We start from the raw sequence: 22,585 nt of genomic DNA, 5'->3' as shown, positions 1-22,585 counted from the left end.
ACTAGTTGGTGAACTAGCGAATAATTCTGACTCTCTCTACCGGCGATGGCTGAAGGACAAAAAATAAGTTCTAACAGATCTACGCCAGAACCAACGTTAAGTAAAGTGTTAGGACAGTCCTCCACGTCCAGTTTAGTGTCGGAGTCCGTCACAGAGCCTGACGATGGACAAGACTCCTCGAGCTCTGCTGTGTGTTCCTCCTCTGCAGTGTCTCGGCACACGAACGAGCATCGACCAAACAATGAACATGATCAGTGCCGTAAAGTTCCCATTCTTCACCATATAATCGTGGAAAGGTTAGACATTCTTGCGAAATGATAACACTCAGATTGGTTGACAGAGAAAATAGGGGTTTGTAGTGTTTGGGATCTTTTTTTTTCCTCAGATATGAGGGTGAAAAGTGTGGAGAAATGTTTCATGGAGAAGGTGTCGCTTACTTTCAAGGTGGCCACATTTACAAGGTGAGTGATGAACGATAACTTAGGGGTTTTCAACCTTTAGATCCTGTATAAAAATGTAAATCTAATTTAAATGCACTAAACTTTTATTAAGAACATTGCTAACATTACTACTACATTATATATTACTTAACAGATCTTTTGTTATATTTAAAAAAAAGATATATATATATATATAATTGGGATCACTTCAGGGAGCCCTATCAACTTCGAGTGTCTACAGAACAAGCCAATGAACGTTGGTGTGCGTGAATCGCGTCACGCGCCCCCGCCCCACAGCGCGGGTATAAACAGGAAGCGGACGCACGCACACATTGTTTTTCGCTGAGGAGCCGAGATTGTGACGGCCATGCAGCGATGGTCAGCAACGGTGGCGACAGGACGTTACGTTTCCCGTTCCCTCCTTCAGGGAACGAGGGTTACATTAGTAACCGAGACGTTCCCTTTCAGTCGCTCACGTTCGACGTAACAACGTAATTGGGATCCCTTGGAAAACGCCACGGTTGCAGCCACATCCAGCACCCTACGCAAGACTCAGACCCCCAATTGGCTGGGGCGGAAGATCTGCGTAGAGGGAGTTCAACTGCTGTTCCATTATACCCCTCACAGAGGAACTCTTTGGATAACACTGGGAAAGCGTGCCTTTCCGGGGAAAGGACGCTGCGGAGCCACATCCAGCCCGAAGGGAGGTAACATGTGGAGAATACACATATGGACTGGCCGAAGGGGCAGTGCAACATATGGAATGTCACTGGGGTGGCTCCAGCCCGAAGGGGGAGGCTACACCTGACAGTGACGGCAGAGCAGACTCTGCCAAGGGAAAGACACAGGCTTACCGCAGGGAGCTGGTCGTGGAAGAATACACATATGGGATCGCCGCAGGGATCACACATATGGAACCCAGCCTAGCACAAGTTACACAAGCATACAAGCACTAGGCCTGGCGCCGGACGCTCCGCAAAGTCCGACTGCCGAAGGGGTGTGGAGGAGCTCACAGGGTTCGCCAAGTGGGGAACTCGACTGGAGCAAAAAGCGCATGTATCCGTTCTGAGGAAGGGAGTGGCGCAGCAAGCCAACACTAGAGCGGGAACTTCGGTGTTACCGGCTGGTTGAAGCGAGCACACAGGAAGAAACTGGCTCAACGTGTAAGCTAAAAAACCTAGCGAACGTGTTAGGTGTCGCCCAGCCCACAGCTCTACAGATGTCTGTCAGCGAGGCGCCGTGTGCCAGCGCCCAGGAAGAAGCGACACCCCTAGTGGAGTGGGCTTTCAACCCGGGCGGGCAGGGCACGCCTTGGGCTTCGTAAGCCAAGGCGATGACATCCACTATCCAGTGGGCCATCCTCTGCTTGGAGACAGCCTTTCCTTTCTGCTGGCCTCCATAACAGACGAAGAGCTGATCTGAGGTCCTGAGGCTTTGCGTTCTGTCCACGTACAGACGCAGAGCTCGAACGGGACAGAGAAAAGCCAGGGCTGGGTCTGCCTCCTCCGAAGACAGCGCTTGCAGGTTCACTACCTGGTCCCGGAAGGGAGTGGAAGGAACCTTGGGCACGTATCCGGGCCGGGGTCTCAGGATCACTTGAGAGTTATCCGGGCCGAATTCTAGGCACGATTTGTCGACCAAAAATGCATGCAGGTCCCCTACCATCTTGATAGAGGCCAACGCAACCAGGAGTACTGTCTTACAGGACAGGATTTTTAACTCAGCTGATTGCAGAGGCTCAAAGGGTGGTCTCTGAAGTGCCGAAAGGACCAGAGACAAATCCCAAGAGGGTATAGAGAGTGGGCGAGGAGGATTCAGTCTCTTCGCTCCCCTCAGAAACCTGACGATCAGGTCATGCTTCCCCAAAGACTTACCATCAACAGCATCATGATGTGCGGCCATAGCGGCAACATACACTTTAAGGGTGGAGGGAGACAGCCTTTGCTCCAGCCCTTCTTGCAGGAAGGAAAGCACGGCTCTGATCGAGCAAGATCGGGGGTTCTCCTCGTGAGAGGAGCACCAGTCAACGAACAGGTTCCACTTCAACGCATAGAGGCGCCTCGTAGAGGGGGCACGAGGAGGAGATGGCGGGCGAGTTGTGACATGCGGCGGGAGCGTAGACCACCTTGGCGGTTGATGTACGCAACGGTCGCCGTGCTGTCCATACGGTACGGTACATTAAGTAACAGCGTTTTGAAGCAGCTCAGCGCAAGACGTACTGCTAACAACTCGAGGCAGTTGATGTGTCAATGCAGTTAAGGCCCCATCCAGAGACCTGAAGCTGCATGCCCGTTGTACGTGGCCCCCCAGCCGGTGGCAGAGGCATCCGTGGAGACCACAGAATGCCTGGACACTTGTTCTAGGGGAACACCTGCCCGCAGGAACGAAAGGTCTGACCACAAGCTGAGAGTTTGGCGACAGTGCGGAGTCACTTGGACCCGGCACGAGCCGCTCTGCCACGCCCATCTCGGGACTCGATCGTGGAGCCAGTGTTGGAGCGGCCTCATATGAAGCAATCTGAGCGACGTAACCGCGGCTGCAGATGCCATATGCCCCAGGAGCCTCTGAAAAAGTTTCAGTGGTGCCGCTGTTCTGTGTCTGAGCGTGCTCACGCAGTTCAACACTGACTGGACACGGGCCTCGGTGAGGCGCGCTGTCATGTTGATCAAGTCCAACTCCATACCGAGAAAAGAGATCCTCTGCCCGGGAGTGAGTTTGCTCTTTTCCCAGTTGACCCGAAGCCCTAGGTGGCTGAGGTGACTGAGCACCATGTCCCTGTGTTCACACAACTGCTCTCTCGACTGGGCCAGAATAAGCCAGTCGTCGAGGTAGTTGAGGATGCGAACACCACGCTCGCACATGGGAGCAATGGCCGCCTCCGCGACTTTCGTGAAGACGCAGGGCGACATGGCCAGCACGAAGGGTAAGACCTTGTACTGATATGCCCGTCCCTCGAACGCAAAGCGAAGAAACGGTCTGTGTCGAGGGAGGATCGAGACATGAAAGTACGCGTCCTTCAGGTCGATCGCTGCAAACCAATCTTGGGGACGGATGCATTTGAAAATGCGTTTCTGCGTAAGCATCTTGAACAGTAGCCTGTGAAGGGACCGGTTCAGGATGTGCAGGTCCAAGATTGGTCGTAACCCACCACCTTTCTTGGGTACAATGAAGTACGGGCTGTAGAAGCCGGTCTTCATATCGGCTGGAGGGACCGGCTCGATCGCGTCCTTCGCCAGTAGGACTGCGATCTCTGCCCTGAGCACAGGGGCATTGTCCGCCAGAACACGGGTGAACAGAATGCCCTTGAAAGCAGGGGGGCGCCGGGCGAACTGAATCGCATAGCCGAGTCTGATGGTACGGATGAGCCAGCGAGACGGGCTGGGAAGCGTTAACCAGGCTCCCAGAGACCGAGCAAGCGGGACCAACAGACGTACCCGGGGTGGGGCAGCGCGGCGGAATGCAGGGACCCGACTCGGACGGCACAGCAGCCCGAAGTGGGCTCTGAGTGTGTGGTGCAGCACATACCTGCTTCTGTCGAAGGCCAGAGTGAATGTGCGGAGGCGTCAGCGCATCCAGGACACAGCCACTGCTGCCCGCTGGTGATGAAAGAGGGGCTCGGGGGTGACAAGGCATAGCATCGTCGACCGCCAAGCACGCCCTCTTGGGGCCCAGAGGTTTCAGAAATTGCTCTTTTTTTGAAAAGGTGGGTACCACGAGTAGACGGAGGGTCTGTGGCCGGCGGACAGGTGGGAGCAGCAGCGGTCCGTCGGGGCAGGATGTGCCGGATGGCCTCTGTCTGCTTCTGTGCGGCCGAGAACAACCCAACCTGGGAAAGAGGGGCATCCAGGAACCGATATTTATCGGTGTTCCTCATATCCGCCAGGTTGAGCCAAAGGTGGCGTTCCTGGACCACCAAGGTGGACATCACCTGACCGACTGAACGTGCGGTTTCCTTTGTCACCCGGAGGGCGAGGTCGGTTGCCACACGGAGCTCCCGAAGGAGCTCTGGGTCAGAACCACCCTCGTTCATGTCCATGAGCGCCTGGGCCTGGTGGACCTGTAAGAGTACCATGGCATGGAGGGCGGAAGCAGCCTGTCCACAGGCCTTGTAAGCCCTCGCCGTTAGACTGAACGAGAACTTACAGGCCTTGGACGGGAGGCGTGGATTACCCCGCCAAGAGGAGGCGGACGCCGGACACAATTGCATCGCAACAGCCAGCTCCACTGGGGGGATATCCACATACCCCTTAGCTGCCCCGCCGTCGAGGGTGGCGAGGGGGGAGGAGCCACTAGGACGGCTTCGGGCACTATACGGTGCTTTCCACGTCCTAGAAAGCTCCTCATGCACCTCCGGAAAGAAAGGTAACGGGGCGGCGCACTGAGAACCAGCACGAGTAGTCATCTCCAGAGGACTGAAGCTCCCCCTCCGATGCTGCTATCGACATCTGGTCGTCAGGAGGAGCCCCAAAGGAAACGGTTGGTCGTTCCGGAGAAGGACCAAGACGTTCGCTAAGGGACTCCAAAGGCAACAGCGCTTGTGAGGCGTGAGGGGCCCGCGGAGGTTGTCTCGACGGGGAAGTCCTCACGGTAATCCTCAGATCACCCTGGTTATGCGCCGAAGTAGGTCTATTCTGCGGGGCAGAATAACACTAGATCGGGGCATAGGCGAGGGGACTGCACCTCCCTTGAGGTAAGCGAGTCTCGATCTAAGCGCTGAGATAGTCATATTCCCGCAATGGGAACATGAACTATCGACAAAAGCTGCCTCAGCATGTTGAATGCCCAAACACGAGAGGCAACTACTGTGGCCATCTGCTGGCGCCAGGGAACGACGGCATCCAGAAACGCACAAGCAGAATGACATCTTGAAAAAGACGCAGGGTCACGCTTGTGTTGCTCTTTTAGTGATAACAAAAAAATAGAAACACTCTCTCAATGTTGAGGCACCCAGGGGTAGCCGCGGTGTGAATAAACACACAGGGGGAACGCCCACTGATACGGACACACACACAATACACAAAACAGCAGTGCTGTGAAAACAGCAGTTGTGAGCTGCAATGCTCGCGCCCACCGCTGATCGCGCCGTCACATCAACACGAATGAGAGTCTTCTCGTTCTCAGTAAGCAGTCTGTAGGTTCAGAAGTCAAACAAAAGCTCGGCTCCGAAGTGAAAGACAATGTGTGCGTGTGCCCACTTCCTGTTTATACCCATGCTGCGGGGCGGGGGCGCGTGACGCGACTCACGCATGCCAACATTCATTGGCACGTTCTGTAGACACTCGAAGGTGATAGGGCTCCCTGAAGTGATCCCAATTACGTCATCACGTCGACGTTACATCGAACGTGAGCGACTGAAAGGGAACTTAAATTACCAAACATTATTTCATTATTTCTACCATTTTGCATTCATTAGGGTTGTTTTTCACATGGGTTGATGCATGGCTCTGGTGAATATATCTGGTCAGACGGTGTAAAGTATCAGGTATGTAAAGAGTTCATGGAAGTCAAAAATTTACAGGAAGATTTACATTAGCTAGGATTTGATAAGTCACATAATACCCCAGTGTTTTGATTGGAGACATTAATTATTCATAGCGAAATTAACTGTTGTGGCAGGGTGATTTTAAATTAAATGTTCCCATGGGACATGGGACTTACACCTGGCTAGATGGCAGCACTTATGAGGGGGAGTTACACCAAGGTGTCCGTCATGGTGTCGGGGTGTTCAAATGTTTCAAAACCTCTACTGTGTACAGAGGTCAGTGGTATCTGGGCAAAAGACAAGGGCAGGTATGTGCATGCACACATCTATTGTCTCAACTTTCCTCACATACATTTAATAATAAATATCTTGACTGGTGTCCTGTGATGGTGACAGGGTGTAATGTACTATAACCAAACATCCACATCATGGTACAAAGGAGACTGGGTGAACAACAGCAGAGAGGGTTGGGGGAAGCAGTGGTGTGTGATAGTAATCATTTCTCTATAAAAAAAAAAAATTCTTTATAAATTAATATTTGAAGAAAATATAAATATATTTGTTTCCCATTAAGTTACCCATCTGGCAATGTGTATGAAGGACAATGGAGGAACAATGTCCGACATGGAGAAGGAACAATGAGATGGGTTCGGTTGGATCAGCAATACAGTGGACAGTGGTTAAATGGCATCCAGGTCTGTCATTTACTAACTTTGCCCTTATTTTTAGGGTCATTTCCTACATTATGATTTTGTATAATTTTGTACTGAAAATTTTAGCAGAAGTTTCTTACTTAATGTAGGATGGAAAAGGAACGCACACATGGTTCTGTAAAAGAGTTCCATGTTCTCAGTACCCTCGTATGAACGAGTACACGGGAGAATTCGTTCAAGGCATGCGTCATGGTCAAGGACAGTTTCTATATGCCAGTGGGGCTGTGTATAGTGGAGAGTGGAAACATGACAAAAAACATGGACAGGTAAACCACCTTTCAAACTATGGAGATGTGATATGGTTGTGTGATTCCAACACTACAGATGGTCTTTTGCAGGGGAAATACACTTTTGAAAATGGACGGGTATATGAAGGGGAGTTTAATAAGGACTGCATGGCTGAATTTCCTGCCTTCACTCCTGGCCTGAGTGGGATTACGACTCCTTTTCCAGACGAGAGTAAAGTATTAAGTAATATTCATGACCAGAATTAAATATTTAGAATTAAATATCATTAGCTCTCTGGAATACTTGATTCTGATTGGTCAATTAATGGCTACTAAACTATATAGTTGACCATTGTCCCTAGCAACTGATTTCCTACATAGCTAAATTGAATTGTATAAATTAATATTTATATATAAATGTAGTTTACAATGTATGATTTTTACATTTATTATAAAATAATAAATGTACATATATATACTCTTGCCTATATACATTTATTATTTCATATATTAAATTATTATTCAGTTTCCTGTTCTTAGCTGAGTGGCACCTAGTGTGGTCTTCTGCTGCTGTAGCTCATTCTGCGATGTTTGGCGTGTTGTGCATTCAGAGATGCTCTTCTGCAGACCTCGGTTGTAACAAGAGGTTATTTGAGTTAGCCTGCTCTTGCCTTTCTATCAGCTCAAACCAGTCTGGCCATTCTCCTCCGACCTCTGGCACCAACAAGGCATTTTCGTCTACGGAACTGCCACTCACCAGATATTTTCTCTTTTTTCTGAGATTGAGTTGCTGCCATGTGATTGGCTGATAATATATTTGCGTTAACAAGCAGTTGAACAGGTGTACCTAATAAAGTAGCCAGTTAGTGTACAGTTGTAATCAAAATTACAACTCCCAGAAGCTGTATGGTGTTTGGTTAAACATCTCGTTTGCATCAGGTCATAACAGCAAAAGGGTGTTCTACTAAGTATTAAAGATGCTTACCATAAAGGGGTTGAATAATTGTGAGACTGCAGAAGTAATTAAAAGTTGCATTTTCAGTTGAATTTGTGGAAATCACTTGAAACATTTGTTGTGTTGAGCTATTTCAATTACTTTTGTTTGATTTGTTCAGTGCAAACAGCTGAAAGTCTGTAAATTTTGCCAATAAACCTGATTTGCAATGGGGGTTGAATAATTAGGGCCCAAGCCCTGAAAGGGCGAAGGATTGTTTTCGTAAGGATTGTTATTATTTTTTTATTATTATTTTTTTTAAGCTGGTACCCGGGCGTGGCAGGGGGGCTCGACAGCGCCCCCTGGAATGGGGTCCGAAATCTTGGTCCATATATCAAACACACTTGCATGTAATAATATGAAACTCAGTACACATATAGATCTCATCGGGCCGAACAACTTTCGTGCTCTAAGTTTTACAAAAGCCCAACAGGAAGTCGGTTATTATACGTTGTTTGGAAAACGCATACAATGGAATGTGAAATACTCCTCCTAGGGTATTCATCCGATCGCCACCAAACTCGGTGTGAATGAAGTCAAGACATTGAGGATGAATTCTTGCGAACAGATTTTTGATATCTCGAACGGTTTGGCCGTGGCGAGGAAATGAATTTATGGCGAATAATGGGACACAGGAAGTGTGTTATAACTTCTGCATACATTATCTGATCTTGCTGAAACTTCAGCAGTGTGTTCGTTGTAAGAGGCCGATCACATGGATGTGACATTTGTGAGTCAAAGTTATAGCGCCACCAACTGGCAACAGGAAGTGTGTCACTTTCAAAATGCTTTGAAATCACCCTCTTATTTTTACCCGATTTGCTTAAAACTTTAAGTGTATAATGTAGACACACGGCAGATGTAGACCTGTGAAAGGATTATTGATATCTTAGATACTGTTGCCGTGGCAACGCATCAAACTTTAATTTTCTTTTCGGATGCTTTTGAGACTCTTCACATGCTTGAAAATGCATGAAACTCGACAGACACATCACATTTATTATCCAGTAGACAAAGTTTCAGAAACAGGCGTGGTGGAATGGCTCAGTAGCGCCACCTTTAGTCAAAAATGGGGGCTTAGTTTTTCCTAGAATCACAAAACTTGGTAGGTGTATTGTTCTCATCAAGCCGGACAACTTTCTAATTTACAGTCATTACCTCAGACCAACAGGAAGTCAGAACCCACGGTCATCAGAGCCGGGCTGAAGCTGGTACCCGGGCGTGGCACGGACACGGTCTGAAAACTTGGTCCATATATCAAACACGCTTGCATGAATTAATATGAAACTCAGTACACTTCATTGGGCCGAACAACTTCCGCACTCTAAGTTATTAGCTCCGCCCAACAGGAAGTCGGCTATTATGGGTTGTTTGAAAAACGCATGCTGTGGAATTTGATGTACTCATCCTAGAGAATTCATCCAATCGCCTCCAAACTCGGTCAGCATGAAGTCAAGACATTGAGGATGCTAAATTGCGGACGGATTTTTGATATCTCGAACGGTTTGGCCGTGGCGAGGAAACGAATTTATGGCGAAAAAAGAGAAACACGAAGTAATATAACTTCTGCATACGTTAACTGATCTTGATGAAACTTCAGCAGTGTGTTCATGCTTCAGCAGGCCGATCAGATGGATGTAACTATTGTGAGTCAAAGTTATAGCGCCACCAACTGGCAGCAGGAAGTGTGTCACTTTCAAAATGCTTTTGACCGCACTGACATGGATAATGGTGCAGAGAGAGCGTTTTCAATGAATTCCTATGGAAGTAGGAATGAACTAAAAAAGGTTCGCTCTTCTCTGCCCGTTCCTCGCCGTGGACGCACACCATATATATAGTTACATATATATAATGTGTATATATATATATATATATATATATATATATATAGTTACATATATATAATGTGTATATATATATATATATATATATATAAATATAGCTGCGAGCAGCGATGGAGGGCCCAAGCCGGTGACACCGCCACCCCGGTGGCTTTAGTGTAACTAAAGGCACCAGGGTGGCGGTGCCACCGGCTTGGGCCCGCAATCGCTGCTCGCAGCTATATTTATATATTTTTGATTACAATTGTATATTCAATTATAATTATACAAAAAACTCCCAAGACAGCTTAAATTCATAAATACAAGAAAAATGATGATTGCATTCATAACAAAACATTACTAATTAGTCATTGTCATTCAATTCTTAAACTAAGTCATTCAATCAATTTCGATAAAACCTCTATTAGCCAGTTATATAATTTTACCTACTAACAAGCTTAAATGAAGGTATGAAACAGAAAACAGTATGTCACAGAAAACCATATGTTTAAGTAAGCAAAGCATAAAAGTGCATCTAATCAAACAAGCTATAGTGCTGGTTAAATAAATATCTAATTTGACAGTTCCATCAAATGACCTGAAACACTCTCACATTGGCCATCCTCGTTGATCCCTGAATAAAAAAAGGTTAACTCTAATGAACAATGAATGTCCATTTATGCATTTATTTGGTAAATAGCATGGCAATGTACCGTAAACAGTCATTCTAAAAAATAATAAATAAAAAAACCTTTAGAGAGAGTTAACTTTTTTTGACAGTGTACTATAAACACTGTTTACTTAATTTCATGTCCCTTACAGTATGTCAAGAGGTTTTATTTATTATTATTTTTTACTTATAGTGTTTCTAATAGTTTATCTCTGTTACTTAGATGATTCATCCAAAAGATCTTCACAGTCAAGCACAAACTCACCACTCGGATCTGACATGGTTTTGAACATCAATACTCTGTTAGACAGAGTCCCTGAGGACCACAGGGATCAAGAACTCAAACAGGTTTTTGTCCTTATTTGAAATGAATCATAAGGTAAATCCAGAGCCAAATTTGTGTTGGTGTGCTGTGTAAGTATTATTTTATTTCCATCTATGCAGGTGGAGTTTGCAGTGCTGAGACACATTGGTTTGTTAAGGGAGATATATAGCTTCTACAGCAGCCTTGGACATGAGAAATCTCCAGACAAAATATTCCCCCTGACCTACCTGCAGTTCTCTCGATTTCTCATGGACTGTAAAGTTCACCAGCACGGAATCACGCAAGCGCAAATAGATCATCTCATCACTGGTAATGTCTTTAAGCATAATTATGGTTTGTGATGTTTTCTCTTTATATCAAATAAACTATTTGTAATCAAAGTTTTGCTTGTTGTCACTGTCTGAATCCAGATCAGGTTTATTCTCCTTTCACTGCCATTCTACCGAGAGAGTGTATCAGCTATATTATCGTTGTAGCATATCATATTTGCCACGAAGATATTGAGTGAGTATTTTCCTACAATGATAGGATGTTCTTGAAAGTTTCCATCTAGTCACAGATCATTTGTCATGTTACAGGTCCTCTAATAACATACTCGCAGCATGTTTTTCAAAGCTCATGAGGCAGAACATCATTCCCAATGCAAAGAATGTGAAAGGTAGAGAGATACACATTATATTATGATTGTATCATTACAAATTCTCTTGAATGCCCCTGTTAAACATAAACTATTATTATTTATTAATTATTAAAAATGTTTTATTTTATTAAAAATGTATTTCTTTATTTTAGGCTCTCTGTTCTGCCACCCTGTCCATGCTTCAGTTGCATGTCACTACTCAGACAGATGCTTAGAAATTTACCAGGCCCTGTGTAAAGCAAATTCTGTCCAGCCTGACCAAACCTTGACTGCAAGGCAATTTGTCTGGTTGCTTAAGGTAACAGGCCTCTTACTTTCATCTAGTCTCAAGTTACTAAGAATTATTCACACATAATTCTTATGCATAGTCCTGTTCACAGGACCTCTCTTTATATGACAGCGAGCTAACCGTGTCCAAAGTGTTAGAGATCCTCTCTGTGGACAGTTCTGCAATTCATGATGGAATCTACAGCAACCTGGACCTGGAGGTCAGTAGCTGAACTCATGTTTTTTTTTGGTTGATATTACTTTGATTTGATATGAAAAATTATTTTGGTTGTAGATGAGCTTTCTGGAGTTCTTTGAGGCATTGTTGGGCTGTGCTGAGGTGAAAGGCCAGAGAATCCAAACTGATGTTGAGAGCCAGACTGACACAAGTCATTGGGACGACACCACGCAGAATATTACAGAGCCAAGTTCACTTCAAGTCAGTGCCTGTTTTTTCAATTTTTAAGAATTAAATTTCAGCCATTTTCTCTCATGTTGGCAGTACAAAGTCTCTTGAGATTTGTAGATACCACTCAGTATCACAATCCGGTGGATATTATCTTAGCTGGGGTGAAACCTAACCAGACTGTCTCTATTAAGGTGCTCTTAACTTTTGAAATGTTTCAGTTATCCCTATCTGAGGAGATGGAGCAAAGACAAAGTCCTGTGCTTGCTTTCAAAGGTTTGACTTCACAAATGCAATTCATAATGGAAAATGTGGCCTGTCCTTGTTACTATATCTGTGGTTCTCAACTAGGAGGTCTCAGCAAACTTCCAAAGGGGCTTTAAGGTGACTTAAAATAAGACAAAATAAAGATCAAGGGTTGTACTATTCTGGAGGTTGTTTGAAACGCTGTATTGCTAGCACTTACATTATTGCCTTAGCTTTTATTCCTCATTTGGAAGTAGTTTATTTTACTTTAGATAAAAGCATATGCTACATGAATAAATGTAAATGTGCTTCCCACATCCTTGGAAAACCATATGAGGTAGCCTAATTTAAAAGTGTCACCTGGAAAATTCATGTAAATGAATAAAATCTTAGTTCTGCCTCTGATTTATCCCTAATAGTGGGCTAATTTCATATCCTCAGAGAAGGACTGGATGCAGAAAACACAGCAGTTCTTGACTCAGACCTTCTTCCCTGCATATGAGCACAGCGTGAAGCTGGAGGAGGAGAGACTCAAGCTAAGAGAAAAGAACAGAGGTGGTCTTGCAGATGCTGACAAAGCAAGGTATTTAAAAAAAAAAATCCCCTAGATTCAAAGAAATGGTTTTTGAAGCCCATATTTTTATAATTTACAATTCTTTTCAGACATACAGAACAGCTGGAGGCTGAGGAGAGACAAGACGAAGATGGAAAGAGAGTTTCCAAACATTCTCCCATGACCCCTGTGACCTCTACCACGTCTGGCATTCAAAACAATCAGTCACCAGCGGGAATAAGATAAAGTAAATTCACAGAATGGAAGAATGGCCAGTAAAATAAGGGAAAAAAACATCCACATTCAAAGAGTGAGTGGATGTGCTTTTATTTGTTTGTGGGAGGAGTGAACATGATCAGGTCACGTTCACACATTGATGGTCTCACTCTCTCCTTCTGAATAGCAACAGATTGTCTGACATCTGAAACACAAGGTTATGGACAAAAATAAATAAATAATAATAATAATAATAAAATATATATATATATAAAGTTACAATGCTGACAACTCTCAGATGATGTGATAGATGGTGATCTATCTATTTTTCTTTGGTGCAAAATGGTGGTTTCCAGGCCTGAAAAACTAATAAAAAATCTTTAAGATTTTATTAATAAAAATTAAGTCATGAACATTTCTGTAGTAATTCTACAAGTTCTACTTGTTGTAAATCTATAAAATATTTGATCCAAATTCTGAGTGAATTTCCATGATTTGAAAACTGTGGGAACTGAAGGGTTACAAATTTAAGAATCTATTTCAGATATGCTTCCTTACATAACATCACGGTGAAGAATACTGATTTTAGCTTTTAAGGTTAAGATCTCAGCAAAGTTGCAATTCCTGTTCTCTCCTTATTGTCTTTAATGGCTCTTGGAGCCCCAGTTTCACTCAGACTGATGGGATTAGCACACGAATGATTCACTGAGAATCTCACCTTTTGTTCTGCAAATGGCTCTTGGAGCCTTATGCTGATTGAATTAGGATTGGCCAGACCCTCAGTCTAGGGTGTTACCTAAACCTGTTACATGCTTTGTTTGAATTTGTCTCCACCTTCAAAAGTCCCTCCTCCTAAAATGCCTATAAAACACCATGTACAGTTATATACTTTAGATTATGTTGGACGAACCGCAGCCGCGCTCAATAAAGAATAACTTTGTTTGAACGTGATCCCAACGTCTCCTGGTCTCTGCTTCGATGAAAGAAAACTTTCCAACAGAACCCTATTGAAAGACAGAAGAAATTACAGTTAATAAAAGGAAAGATGTAAATCCACCTGACTGGTCCCGGGTGTAAACACCATTCTGGGAAGAACTGAGACAGGAGTGCCCTAATGTGCCCCCAACAAACCATATAATGTGAGCATTAACAACATTATGATGTGATATGAGGGACATAAACTACCTGTAGGTGTTACCAAGACATCAAGAGGACGCTCCTCTGCCGGAGTCACAGGACTCTCCATCTCAGCATCCTCCACCCCAAGGGAAAACCTCTCTGCTGCAAGACCCGGAGACATGCTGTCTCTCACTGATGGCTGCAGGTAACGCTCAAAGTCCAAACCAGTAGCATCCTGGGAAAAAATACATCAGAACATGATCCATAAACTCTCAAGTAAAAGAAAAAAACCCTCTCCTGACTAATAGTAGGATTTAGGGATGCAGAATAAAGGTTAGCTATGTAACTTTTTGACCCATGTTAAACCACATGGTTAACATGAAAGTTTTTTTACACAAGGCCCCAGTTCTCATCCAAAAGTCTCAGTACTGTCAGATCTAAAGGTGGGAGATATGAGCAAAATTATTTCACTATAATGATATAGTTATTTTTGCTTTAAATAAGGTTATTATATCAAATTTGAGACCACTGAAATTTCATTATTCTTGTCACCAATCTTGTTTCTCCATATTTCATCATTTAAATTTTTTCAATAATGATTACTATTGGTCAACCTTTACATCTGTCTGTGGGTTTTGCAAATATATAACCAATGAAAATATAAAAAGCAGCTTGTGACTAAACCTCGTATCTCCATTGGATCCTCAAACTGTCAGTAAAACCTCATAACTCCACCTCTACAGTAGGCCTATAGTGAATGAAGTGGAGTACACATGTAGACCGTCTGCTTATTTGCAATGCAAGGGTGAGTAAGAACTGGTAGTTTGAATAAGTAGCCTACAGTGTTTTCTTTACTCAAGAATCACTACATTTATAAAGGCTAATGTCTTGTGTATTCGAGGACCAGAGAAGAGGGTCTCAGTCTAGCATTGTTCAGTCATAGGCATAGCCAATACTGTCTTAACCCTCTGAGGTCTGAGCTGTTTTCTGGGCCCTGGAGGTGTTCTGACATGCTCTGACATTTCTGGTTATTTCTGTTACTTGTGACATTTTCATGGCTAAAGTCTAATTACACTGTATTCAGCACAAACTCTGCTACAATAATATATCAACAGCATGTATGTAAAAGTTTGTAGTTTTGAGATAATGACATTTATGCGTGGTTTGTGAAAATACAAAAAAAAATGCTCACTGAAATAAGGCTATGAAACCCATACTGATTATTTCTTCACAAGACTTTTGAAAATTGTATCACGTAGCCTAGAATATTTGCTCTAAAACTATGTGAAAATCACCCTGATTGCTCATTCAGATAAGACAATATATTGATTTAAAAATTTTACGACGTGTTTCGTGTGAAAAAGCCTTATGCGAGAGGTCATTAACGCCATCACGTGATGCTTTGCAAACTCTGTGTGTTCATGTGTTTTGAAGGCGCGCCTTTGAAGAGTGCTCTTGAAGGGAGGGTGGGATCTCATGCATTTAACTATGCCTACCCTATAAAGATGAAGTGCTATGCAGAGGCTATTTAAACTACCTCATGTCTCAAAGCAAATAAACAACTTGAAGAGCACTGACCTGTACCACCTGACTGCTGCAGATTCATTTTCATGTTGATAGGGTTGCCATTGAAACGAATAAATTCAAGTCACGAACCGCTCCGAGTATAACATAATGGGTTTCCATCTCTTCCAAATGACAGTTATGGTATGAACACAGCATAAGCTCGTTGTGCGCTGATGATGTGTGATGTCAGCACGAGCAGGGTGCGCGGAGGTATGAAAATACATGCGTTGACAACAGGAAGGACATTGTAACATTGCATTCGGACCGAACGCAATTAGAAGAACATTTTATAGTCCTACACCTTCCACAGACACACACACACACACACAAATACATTTAGACCACTTAACTTAGTGATTGCTATCAGTATGTGAAGAGACTTTCAATTAGCATAACAAAAAAAATGCTTCTGGAACAAATCGCCTAACTTACCCTGCCTGGATTTTGGCCAAATTACAAAAAACTGAGCGCCCACATAACTCTCACAGGCTATAAAAAGTTTACTGTAGCCTATAGTTGATGAAAACGTAATATGATGCACTTACTGGCTCAGATGCGGCCGTTCTAATGACTGACCAAACACGTATGTCCGACAGTCTCTGGCCAAAAACCTTGTAACTACATGAGCTTGATTTTGGTAAAATGTTAATATGACAGCACATGCAATTGTCTGAACAAATAAAATAAACACTGCATCAACTCTGACAACACCATGATTAATTATTTTTAAAAAATTGTTTCATCCTGAAAAGTAGTGTTTTTGGAGATACAAGGTTTCCACCTGACAGTGACGGTATTACTAATTAGACGGTATGTTCTAATTAGTTGTGATTTTGCCATTTTCACTTTCAGTAAAAGCTTGCATCAAACCTAGTTAGGATACTGTGTTAGACTTTATTGTTGAATTTAGACAACTTTCAATTTAATAACAGCCAAAACTAAAGCCTATAGCCTACTCTCCTCCGGGATAGAGGTATCATCAAATCGTGACTCCCACAGCTCAGAAAATCCAGTCAAACGCTCAGTCTCGCTGGCCCTCACTGCCCTTTTGAAACATGTACAGTGAAACAACATACACTACCGTTCAAACTTTTAGGGTCAGCAAGACTTTTAAAAAGAAATTAGGTAACTTGTATTCAGAAAAGATACAATAAATTGATCAAAAGTGACAGTAAAGACATTTGTTACAAAAGATTTCCATTTCAAATAAATGCAGTTCTTTAGAACTTTCTCCTCAAAGAATCTTGAAAAATGCATCGTGGGTGTGATAGAGGTTTTAACCGACTAAACCTTTTCAGTAAAATATGATAAAAACAATTCACAGTCAGCATCACTTTCAACTGGATTTTCCAGCAGATCAACAAAATCTTGGGTTGTGGTGATGGGCAGAGACTCACTCTGAAAAATTGTTCTCACATCCTTAACCATTCTGTTATACTCTAATAGCAGCCCCTTCATGCTAATATAATGTATTTTGAGTCTGGATTTTTTCCAACTGCGTTGTGCGTTCAGCCTTCCTACATTCCCTTTTCAAGCAGTGAGTACTGTTGAGTCAAGGCTGTATTATTTCTCTGGACTTAGACTTAACCTTAAGGGGTACTGAAATTTGATGAGGACAAACAGATTGCACTGAAACTAACAAGCAGACTGTTAGTATTGTTTAGACAAGCAAGGGCTTTGACGGTCAAACATTGTGCATTGAGACACTATGCTCATTAAAGATGAGAACATACAGTATGTCGTGGGATGAGACCTTATTAATAGCTGGTGAATCACAATTGAACTATACATTTATGATCAGATACAGTCATATCCAATAATTCCACAGTGGACTCTCACACCTAAAGTAAAAACAAGGTCCAAAGTGTGACCGCAATTATGTGTTTGTCCCCATACATCTAGTTTGAAGTTAAAATAATTTGTGATATTTACAAACTCAGAGGCACAACTATTGGTGGAGTCAGACATATGGATATTAAAAATCACCACAAATAACAACTTCGTCAGTTTAAAACAAGAGTAGATAATTCAGGAAGTTCTGCTCAAAGAAAAATGCTCAAAGAACCAACTCTTGTTTAAAGTAGATTTTATTTTATTTTTTAAAGGTGGAAGATGTTAACAAGAATTTTAATTCCTTGAAAGAAGCAGAATCAAGGGATTGGAAAGAGGAAGACAGGCCTGTCGTCAGAAAAGAGTGGCCAAAGTAAACCACGTTATCAGCACCATCCTTTAATAATCTTGCATTTCAAATGTGAAGCGTGTAATTCTCATATCCCGTCCTTTTCTGCTACAGAAGCCTCCTGCTGTAGGAGGGAAGGCCGGAGCAGGTGCAGGTGCCAGCGCTGCAGTGAAGAGTCGACTGGCTGCTGTGAAGGCTGCCATGAGAGCCAAGCAGGCTGAACAGAAAGCTTCTGAGACGTCACACAACATCCAGGACGATGCAGATTCTGTTCCTGCGGCCCCTGCCGCCACACAGACTGTGGTGTTTCATGGAGGCTTCTTCCAGGTGGAAAGCCCAGTGAAACCATTTCTCTGAACTTTACTTGTCCCTAGTAAGCATGAGTTGTTTTTTTTTGTTACAAGCTCCACCTGTACCTCACACATCCAACCAGAGATCAGTAATGCAGCAGAAAAAAAGTCCAGTAGACCAATCACGAGACTTTCCCATCCAGTCCGAGCATCTTGCGGATTCTTCAGAACGTCAGCTTGAGGAATGCATTCCAGAGTCTATGCTCAATCCTTCCTCCCAAGAGGAACCACAAGAGGACATGGTCTCTGAAGCAAGTTTGCCACCTTCCAGGTGAAAAGCCTGATCAAACTAAGAATGAATGATATTATCTTCAGTTAGCTTGAGTTAAAAAAATTAAATTAAAAAAAAAAAAAAAAAAAAAAAATTCCACTTGGGATAGTATTAGCTTGTGAAATTGAAAATGGTGACAAGATCAAGGTTTTGTCATGTGACTCCATTACCCCTCATGTGATTTGTTCCATGTGCTCCATAGTACTTGTCATGTCCTTATTGGTTCATTGTTTTGTTTACATGTGTCCCTTTTGTGATTAGTCCTTGTGTATTTCAGCCCTCACGTTTGCCCGGTTATTTTGTTGGGTATTCTGTAACATAGCTTATGTCGAGCAGACGAAGACAATGACGTAGCGAACCCAAGTGCAGATTATTTGTGAAAATCCAAAATCCAAGAACATGAAACAGACTATGAACAAAATCCAATGTGAAAAATCATTAACGGGAATAAAACGTAAAAAGTTGTCTCATGTGCCAAGTCTTTAATACGTTTTATTCCCATTAATGATTTTTCACATATTGGATTTTGGATTCACAAATAATCTGCACTTGGGTTCGCTACGTCATTGTCTTCGTCTGCTCGACATCAGCTATGTTACAGAATACCCAACAAAATAACCAGGCAAACATGAGGGCTGAAATACACAAGGACTAGTATCAAAGAACACCTTTGAACAATGAACCAATCAGCGCATGACACAAATACTAAGGAGCAAATGAAAAGATCACATGAGGGGTAAAGGGAGTCACATAACAATGGGAAAGCTTCAAAAAGGAATTCAAAACTAGACATGACTAAAAGGCAACAAAAACAGTGTTCCTGTTTTGAACTTGAATAAACTGAATAAAAGGTTTCACAATTTCCACAAAATATTAAGCAGTACAACTGTATTTAACAGTGATAGAAATGTTTTGAGCACCAAATCAGTATAGACCTTATTCAGAGCAGCGCCATTACAAGTATGAAAGTGAGGCTGTGAGGGATAGACTTGCCGTGTTTCCAATGGCATCCGCTGTAAAAAGCTGTATAAAGCTCCTAGATTACTTACAATTCTCCACAGCTTATATTGTCGGGAGTTTGTCAACTGAAATTTCTTGGAAGGATTTTTCACAGTGTTTCATGAACAGAACAATCCAAAAACACATTAAATAACAGTAGGCTACAGCCCATTGAAGAGATGCATGTCTGTCCCTCACAGCCTTGCTTTCATTCCCATTAAAAATCAAAGGTGACGCTGCTGTGAATAAGGTCTTTATTACAATGATTCCTGAAGGACCATTCTGAAGATTTATACCAATTGATTTTTATTGTATTTTTGTTTAAACACAGCCTGGGCGAACATGAGACTTTAAAATTATTATGACGGTCAAACTTGGGAGCAAATATGAAAATGTTAACATTGGCAACTATACCCTCCATTTGCGTCTTTTGCACATTCCTAAATTTAAGTGAGTGGTTTTACCTGTAGTTGCTCTGGTTTTGATGGAAGTCAGAGCTTTGCAGTTGTTCGTGGTTGGAGCTCTGGTGGTCGATACGGCCTCAACTGTAGAAACACAATAACAGTGTTTAAAGGAGAACTCCGGTCAATTTTAACATTGAGCTCATTTTTTTGTAAATTTGGAGTGCTGTCAGTACAGAGAACATCGGTGTTTAAAAATCGGTGTTGCCTACACCGTGTTATCCTCTTTTTAAAATTTGCACCCTGTTGACTTCAATGGGGGCAAGTTTTAAACCTGCTTTTAGCCTCTTAACATCCTTGATGTGTCATTACAAGTGCACAGCCAATGTGAGTGATTCCTTCAGAGTGAACACGGTGAATCTGACTGCAGTAGATGTGAAATATGAATAAAAATGAAGTTAATTCGGCCAGCGCACATACCTGTATTTATTTCCTGTTTTCGGTCGAAGTCCACAGTAGTCGATTGTCGAGTTCTCCACTGTTGCTTAGTTACCTATGATCACGCGCGTGAACTCGACAATCAACTACTATGGACTTCGACCGAAAACAGGAAATACAGGTATGTGCACTGGCCGAATTAACTTCATTTTTATTCATATCTTTCACATCTACTGCAGTCAGATTCACCTGTGTTCACTCTGAAGGATGTGCACTTGTAATGACACATCAAGGATGTTAAGAGGCTAAAAGCAGGTTTAAAACTTGCCCCATTGAAGTCAACAGGGTGCAAATTTTAAAAAGAGGATAACACGGTGTAGGCAACACCGATTTTTGTCGTTGTTCTCTGTACTGACAGCACTCCAAATTTACAAAAAAATGAGCTCAATGTTAAAATTGACCGGAGTTCTCCTTTAATAACAGCATGAATGCATCACAGTTCGCTTCAAGACAAACAGTAGTGAAACCATTTCAGTTTGATCGATCAATGATTCACATTTGGTAATATAAAAACCAGAGAAGTTAAACAAGCAGGTTTCGTTGGAACAGTATATCTTTCAACTACATTGTAATAACAACAGAAGTAGCCTATACGTAAATTAAAAACAATTACACATTTCAAATTTACATTTCAAACTGTGACTACAGAAATCCAAAGGTAAAAGTTGCAGCACATACTTAATGCAATTAGGCCTATATGTATAGATTTATTTAAACAAAGGCAAGGGAACAAAACTTCCATGCAAAAACGTGGGGTCTAAAACTATACGATATTAACCATTAGCAGTCTTTGTTTTGGCTGCTTGGTCTTGGGTAGCCATAATGCTTGACCTTGTTTTATACAGTCTGTGCTGGACGCATCCATTGAGAGCTCGATCTCCGGGCCCCGCAGGTTTGAGGGGGCCCCTGCTGGTTTGAGGGGGCCCCTGCTGACCAAGCACATAAATCAGTCGATGACCGCTGTTACAGCAGCGCTGTTGAACGTAGGCTAATTACATTTAAACACTGTTTCCGTGACCAAATTTACAATTCTGCAAACATTGTTCGGTGATCAATGTTTATATGCGAATAAGTCTAAATTAAATCTGCTCATCATTTAAAGCAATCGTGTCTCGAATTAAACTGACGCTTCCAAACGTTCATTAAGAATCATAAATCGAGCAGTTATGGGTGAATAGACTTTCAGTGGAAGGACAGAAATCTCCCAGATTTCATTAAAATAGGTCTCTTCACATTTGTGTCCCGAAAATGCACTAAAGTCATATGGGTTTGGAACGACATGAGGTTGAGTAAAGTATGGCATTTTCATCTTTAAACTAACACGAACCAAATCGGGGTGCGCGCTTTGGCGCTGCCGCTGAGTCGGAGACGGACAGCAGTTTTTTTCCCCATCAAAACAGCGTTTAATTTAGGTTTCATTTAAATACACGTAGTACCAAAAAATAAATAAAAATAATCGTATTTATAAAATAGCCTACACACGTCTAAGGAAGCGGAATTTAGAACCAATTTGACAGTGTTTTATTCACGTCAGAAATAACTAGGTAACTAGATATAGTTTACTTTCACTTTTTCTTCTCCCAGTCATGTCTTTCGGCCCGGAAACTGGGAAAGTTTCGGGAGAAGTGGATGAATTTGCGCGTTGTAGCCTAAATCCGACAACTCTGATTCTCTGCGCTGAAGAGCAAACTACTGCGCCGATCACCCGTTATAATCTAACGTGATCATTATAAAAGTGTTTAAAAGACAAAATACAATCACTAACACATATTTGAGAATCGGAATATCAGATTTCACAATAAGACGACAGTCAAGCTAAAACCAAGAGGTTTATTTTCTCATAGCGAAATGAACTGTGTAATTTTGAATATTGAATAATGGACAAAATTAAGATTGATGAATCCAAAACCAAGAAGGTTTATATTTTAAAGCGTAAGGGAGCAAGTAGGGCCTACCAAAGTGTAAATGGGGAGGGCCTGGAGAGTCCGTGACAACTTCTAGAGCAGGGATGTCCAAAGTCGGTCCTGAAGGGCCACTGTCCTGCAAAGTTTAGCTCCAAGTAGCCTACTTGCCTAAACATATACATGCCTGGAAGTTTCTAGTAGCCTATAGCCTACCTAGTGAGACACTGATTAGCTGGTTCAGGTGTGTTTAATTGAGGTTGGAGCTAAACTTTGCAGGACAATGGCCCTCCAGGAGCAGG

The 22,585-nt window shown here is 42.7% G+C and overlaps 1 protein-coding gene and 1 long non-coding RNA gene across 2 annotated transcripts; one reads left to right on the top strand and one right to left on the bottom strand.

Annotated features, from left to right (window-relative positions):
* The first annotated feature begins 160 nt into the window (after positions 1-160).
* rsph10b (radial spoke head 10 homolog B) lies at positions 161-13,052 on the top strand. The gene is made up of 18 exons (XM_084135870.1): positions 161-296; positions 386-461; positions 5,854-5,922; positions 6,057-6,230; positions 6,319-6,404; positions 6,497-6,617; positions 6,725-6,901; positions 6,974-7,094; positions 10,570-10,694; positions 10,791-10,985; positions 11,087-11,175; positions 11,250-11,329; positions 11,464-11,609; positions 11,692-11,799; positions 11,874-11,984; positions 12,206-12,260; positions 12,672-12,813; positions 12,894-13,052. The coding sequence occupies exons 2-18, from the start codon at positions 411-413 to the stop codon at positions 13,027-13,029; spliced, it is 1,986 nt and encodes a 661-aa protein (XP_083991996.1). The 5' UTR covers positions 161-296; positions 386-410; the 3' UTR covers positions 13,030-13,052.
* A 3-nt stretch (positions 13,053-13,055) lies between these two features.
* Positions 13,056-22,444, bottom strand: LOC311096617. The gene is made up of 5 exons (XR_014609063.1): positions 22,338-22,444; positions 19,948-20,028; positions 14,185-14,353; positions 13,910-14,003; positions 13,056-13,204 (listed from the first exon to the last, which is right to left on the bottom strand). It is a non-coding gene; the product is annotated as an uncharacterized lncRNA (long non-coding RNA).
* Between the last annotated feature and the right edge of the window lie 141 nt (positions 22,445-22,585).

This window comes from Abramis brama (genome assembly GCF_963993115.1).
Source record: "Abramis brama genome assembly, chromosome: 14".
Lineage (NCBI taxonomy): Eukaryota > Metazoa > Chordata > Actinopteri > Cypriniformes > Leuciscidae > Abramis > Abramis brama.
Note: the sequence above shows the minus strand (reverse complement) of the source record. Positions and strands in the feature narration are given on the sequence as shown.

Bases quoted from the DNA above. Each gene is read 5' to 3' on its own strand.
- rsph10b (XM_084135870.1), top strand. From the start codon at position 411: ATGTTTCATGGAGAAGGTGTCGCTTACTTTCAAGGTGGCCACATTTAC. The intron at 6,902-6,973 runs GTAAACCACCTT...GGTCTTTTGCAG, and splicing joins ATGACAAAAAACATGGACAG to GGGAAATACACTTTTGAAAA. The intron at 12,814-12,893 runs GTATTTAAAAAA...AATTCTTTTCAG, and splicing joins GCAGATGCTGACAAAGCAAG to ACATACAGAACAGCTGGAGG.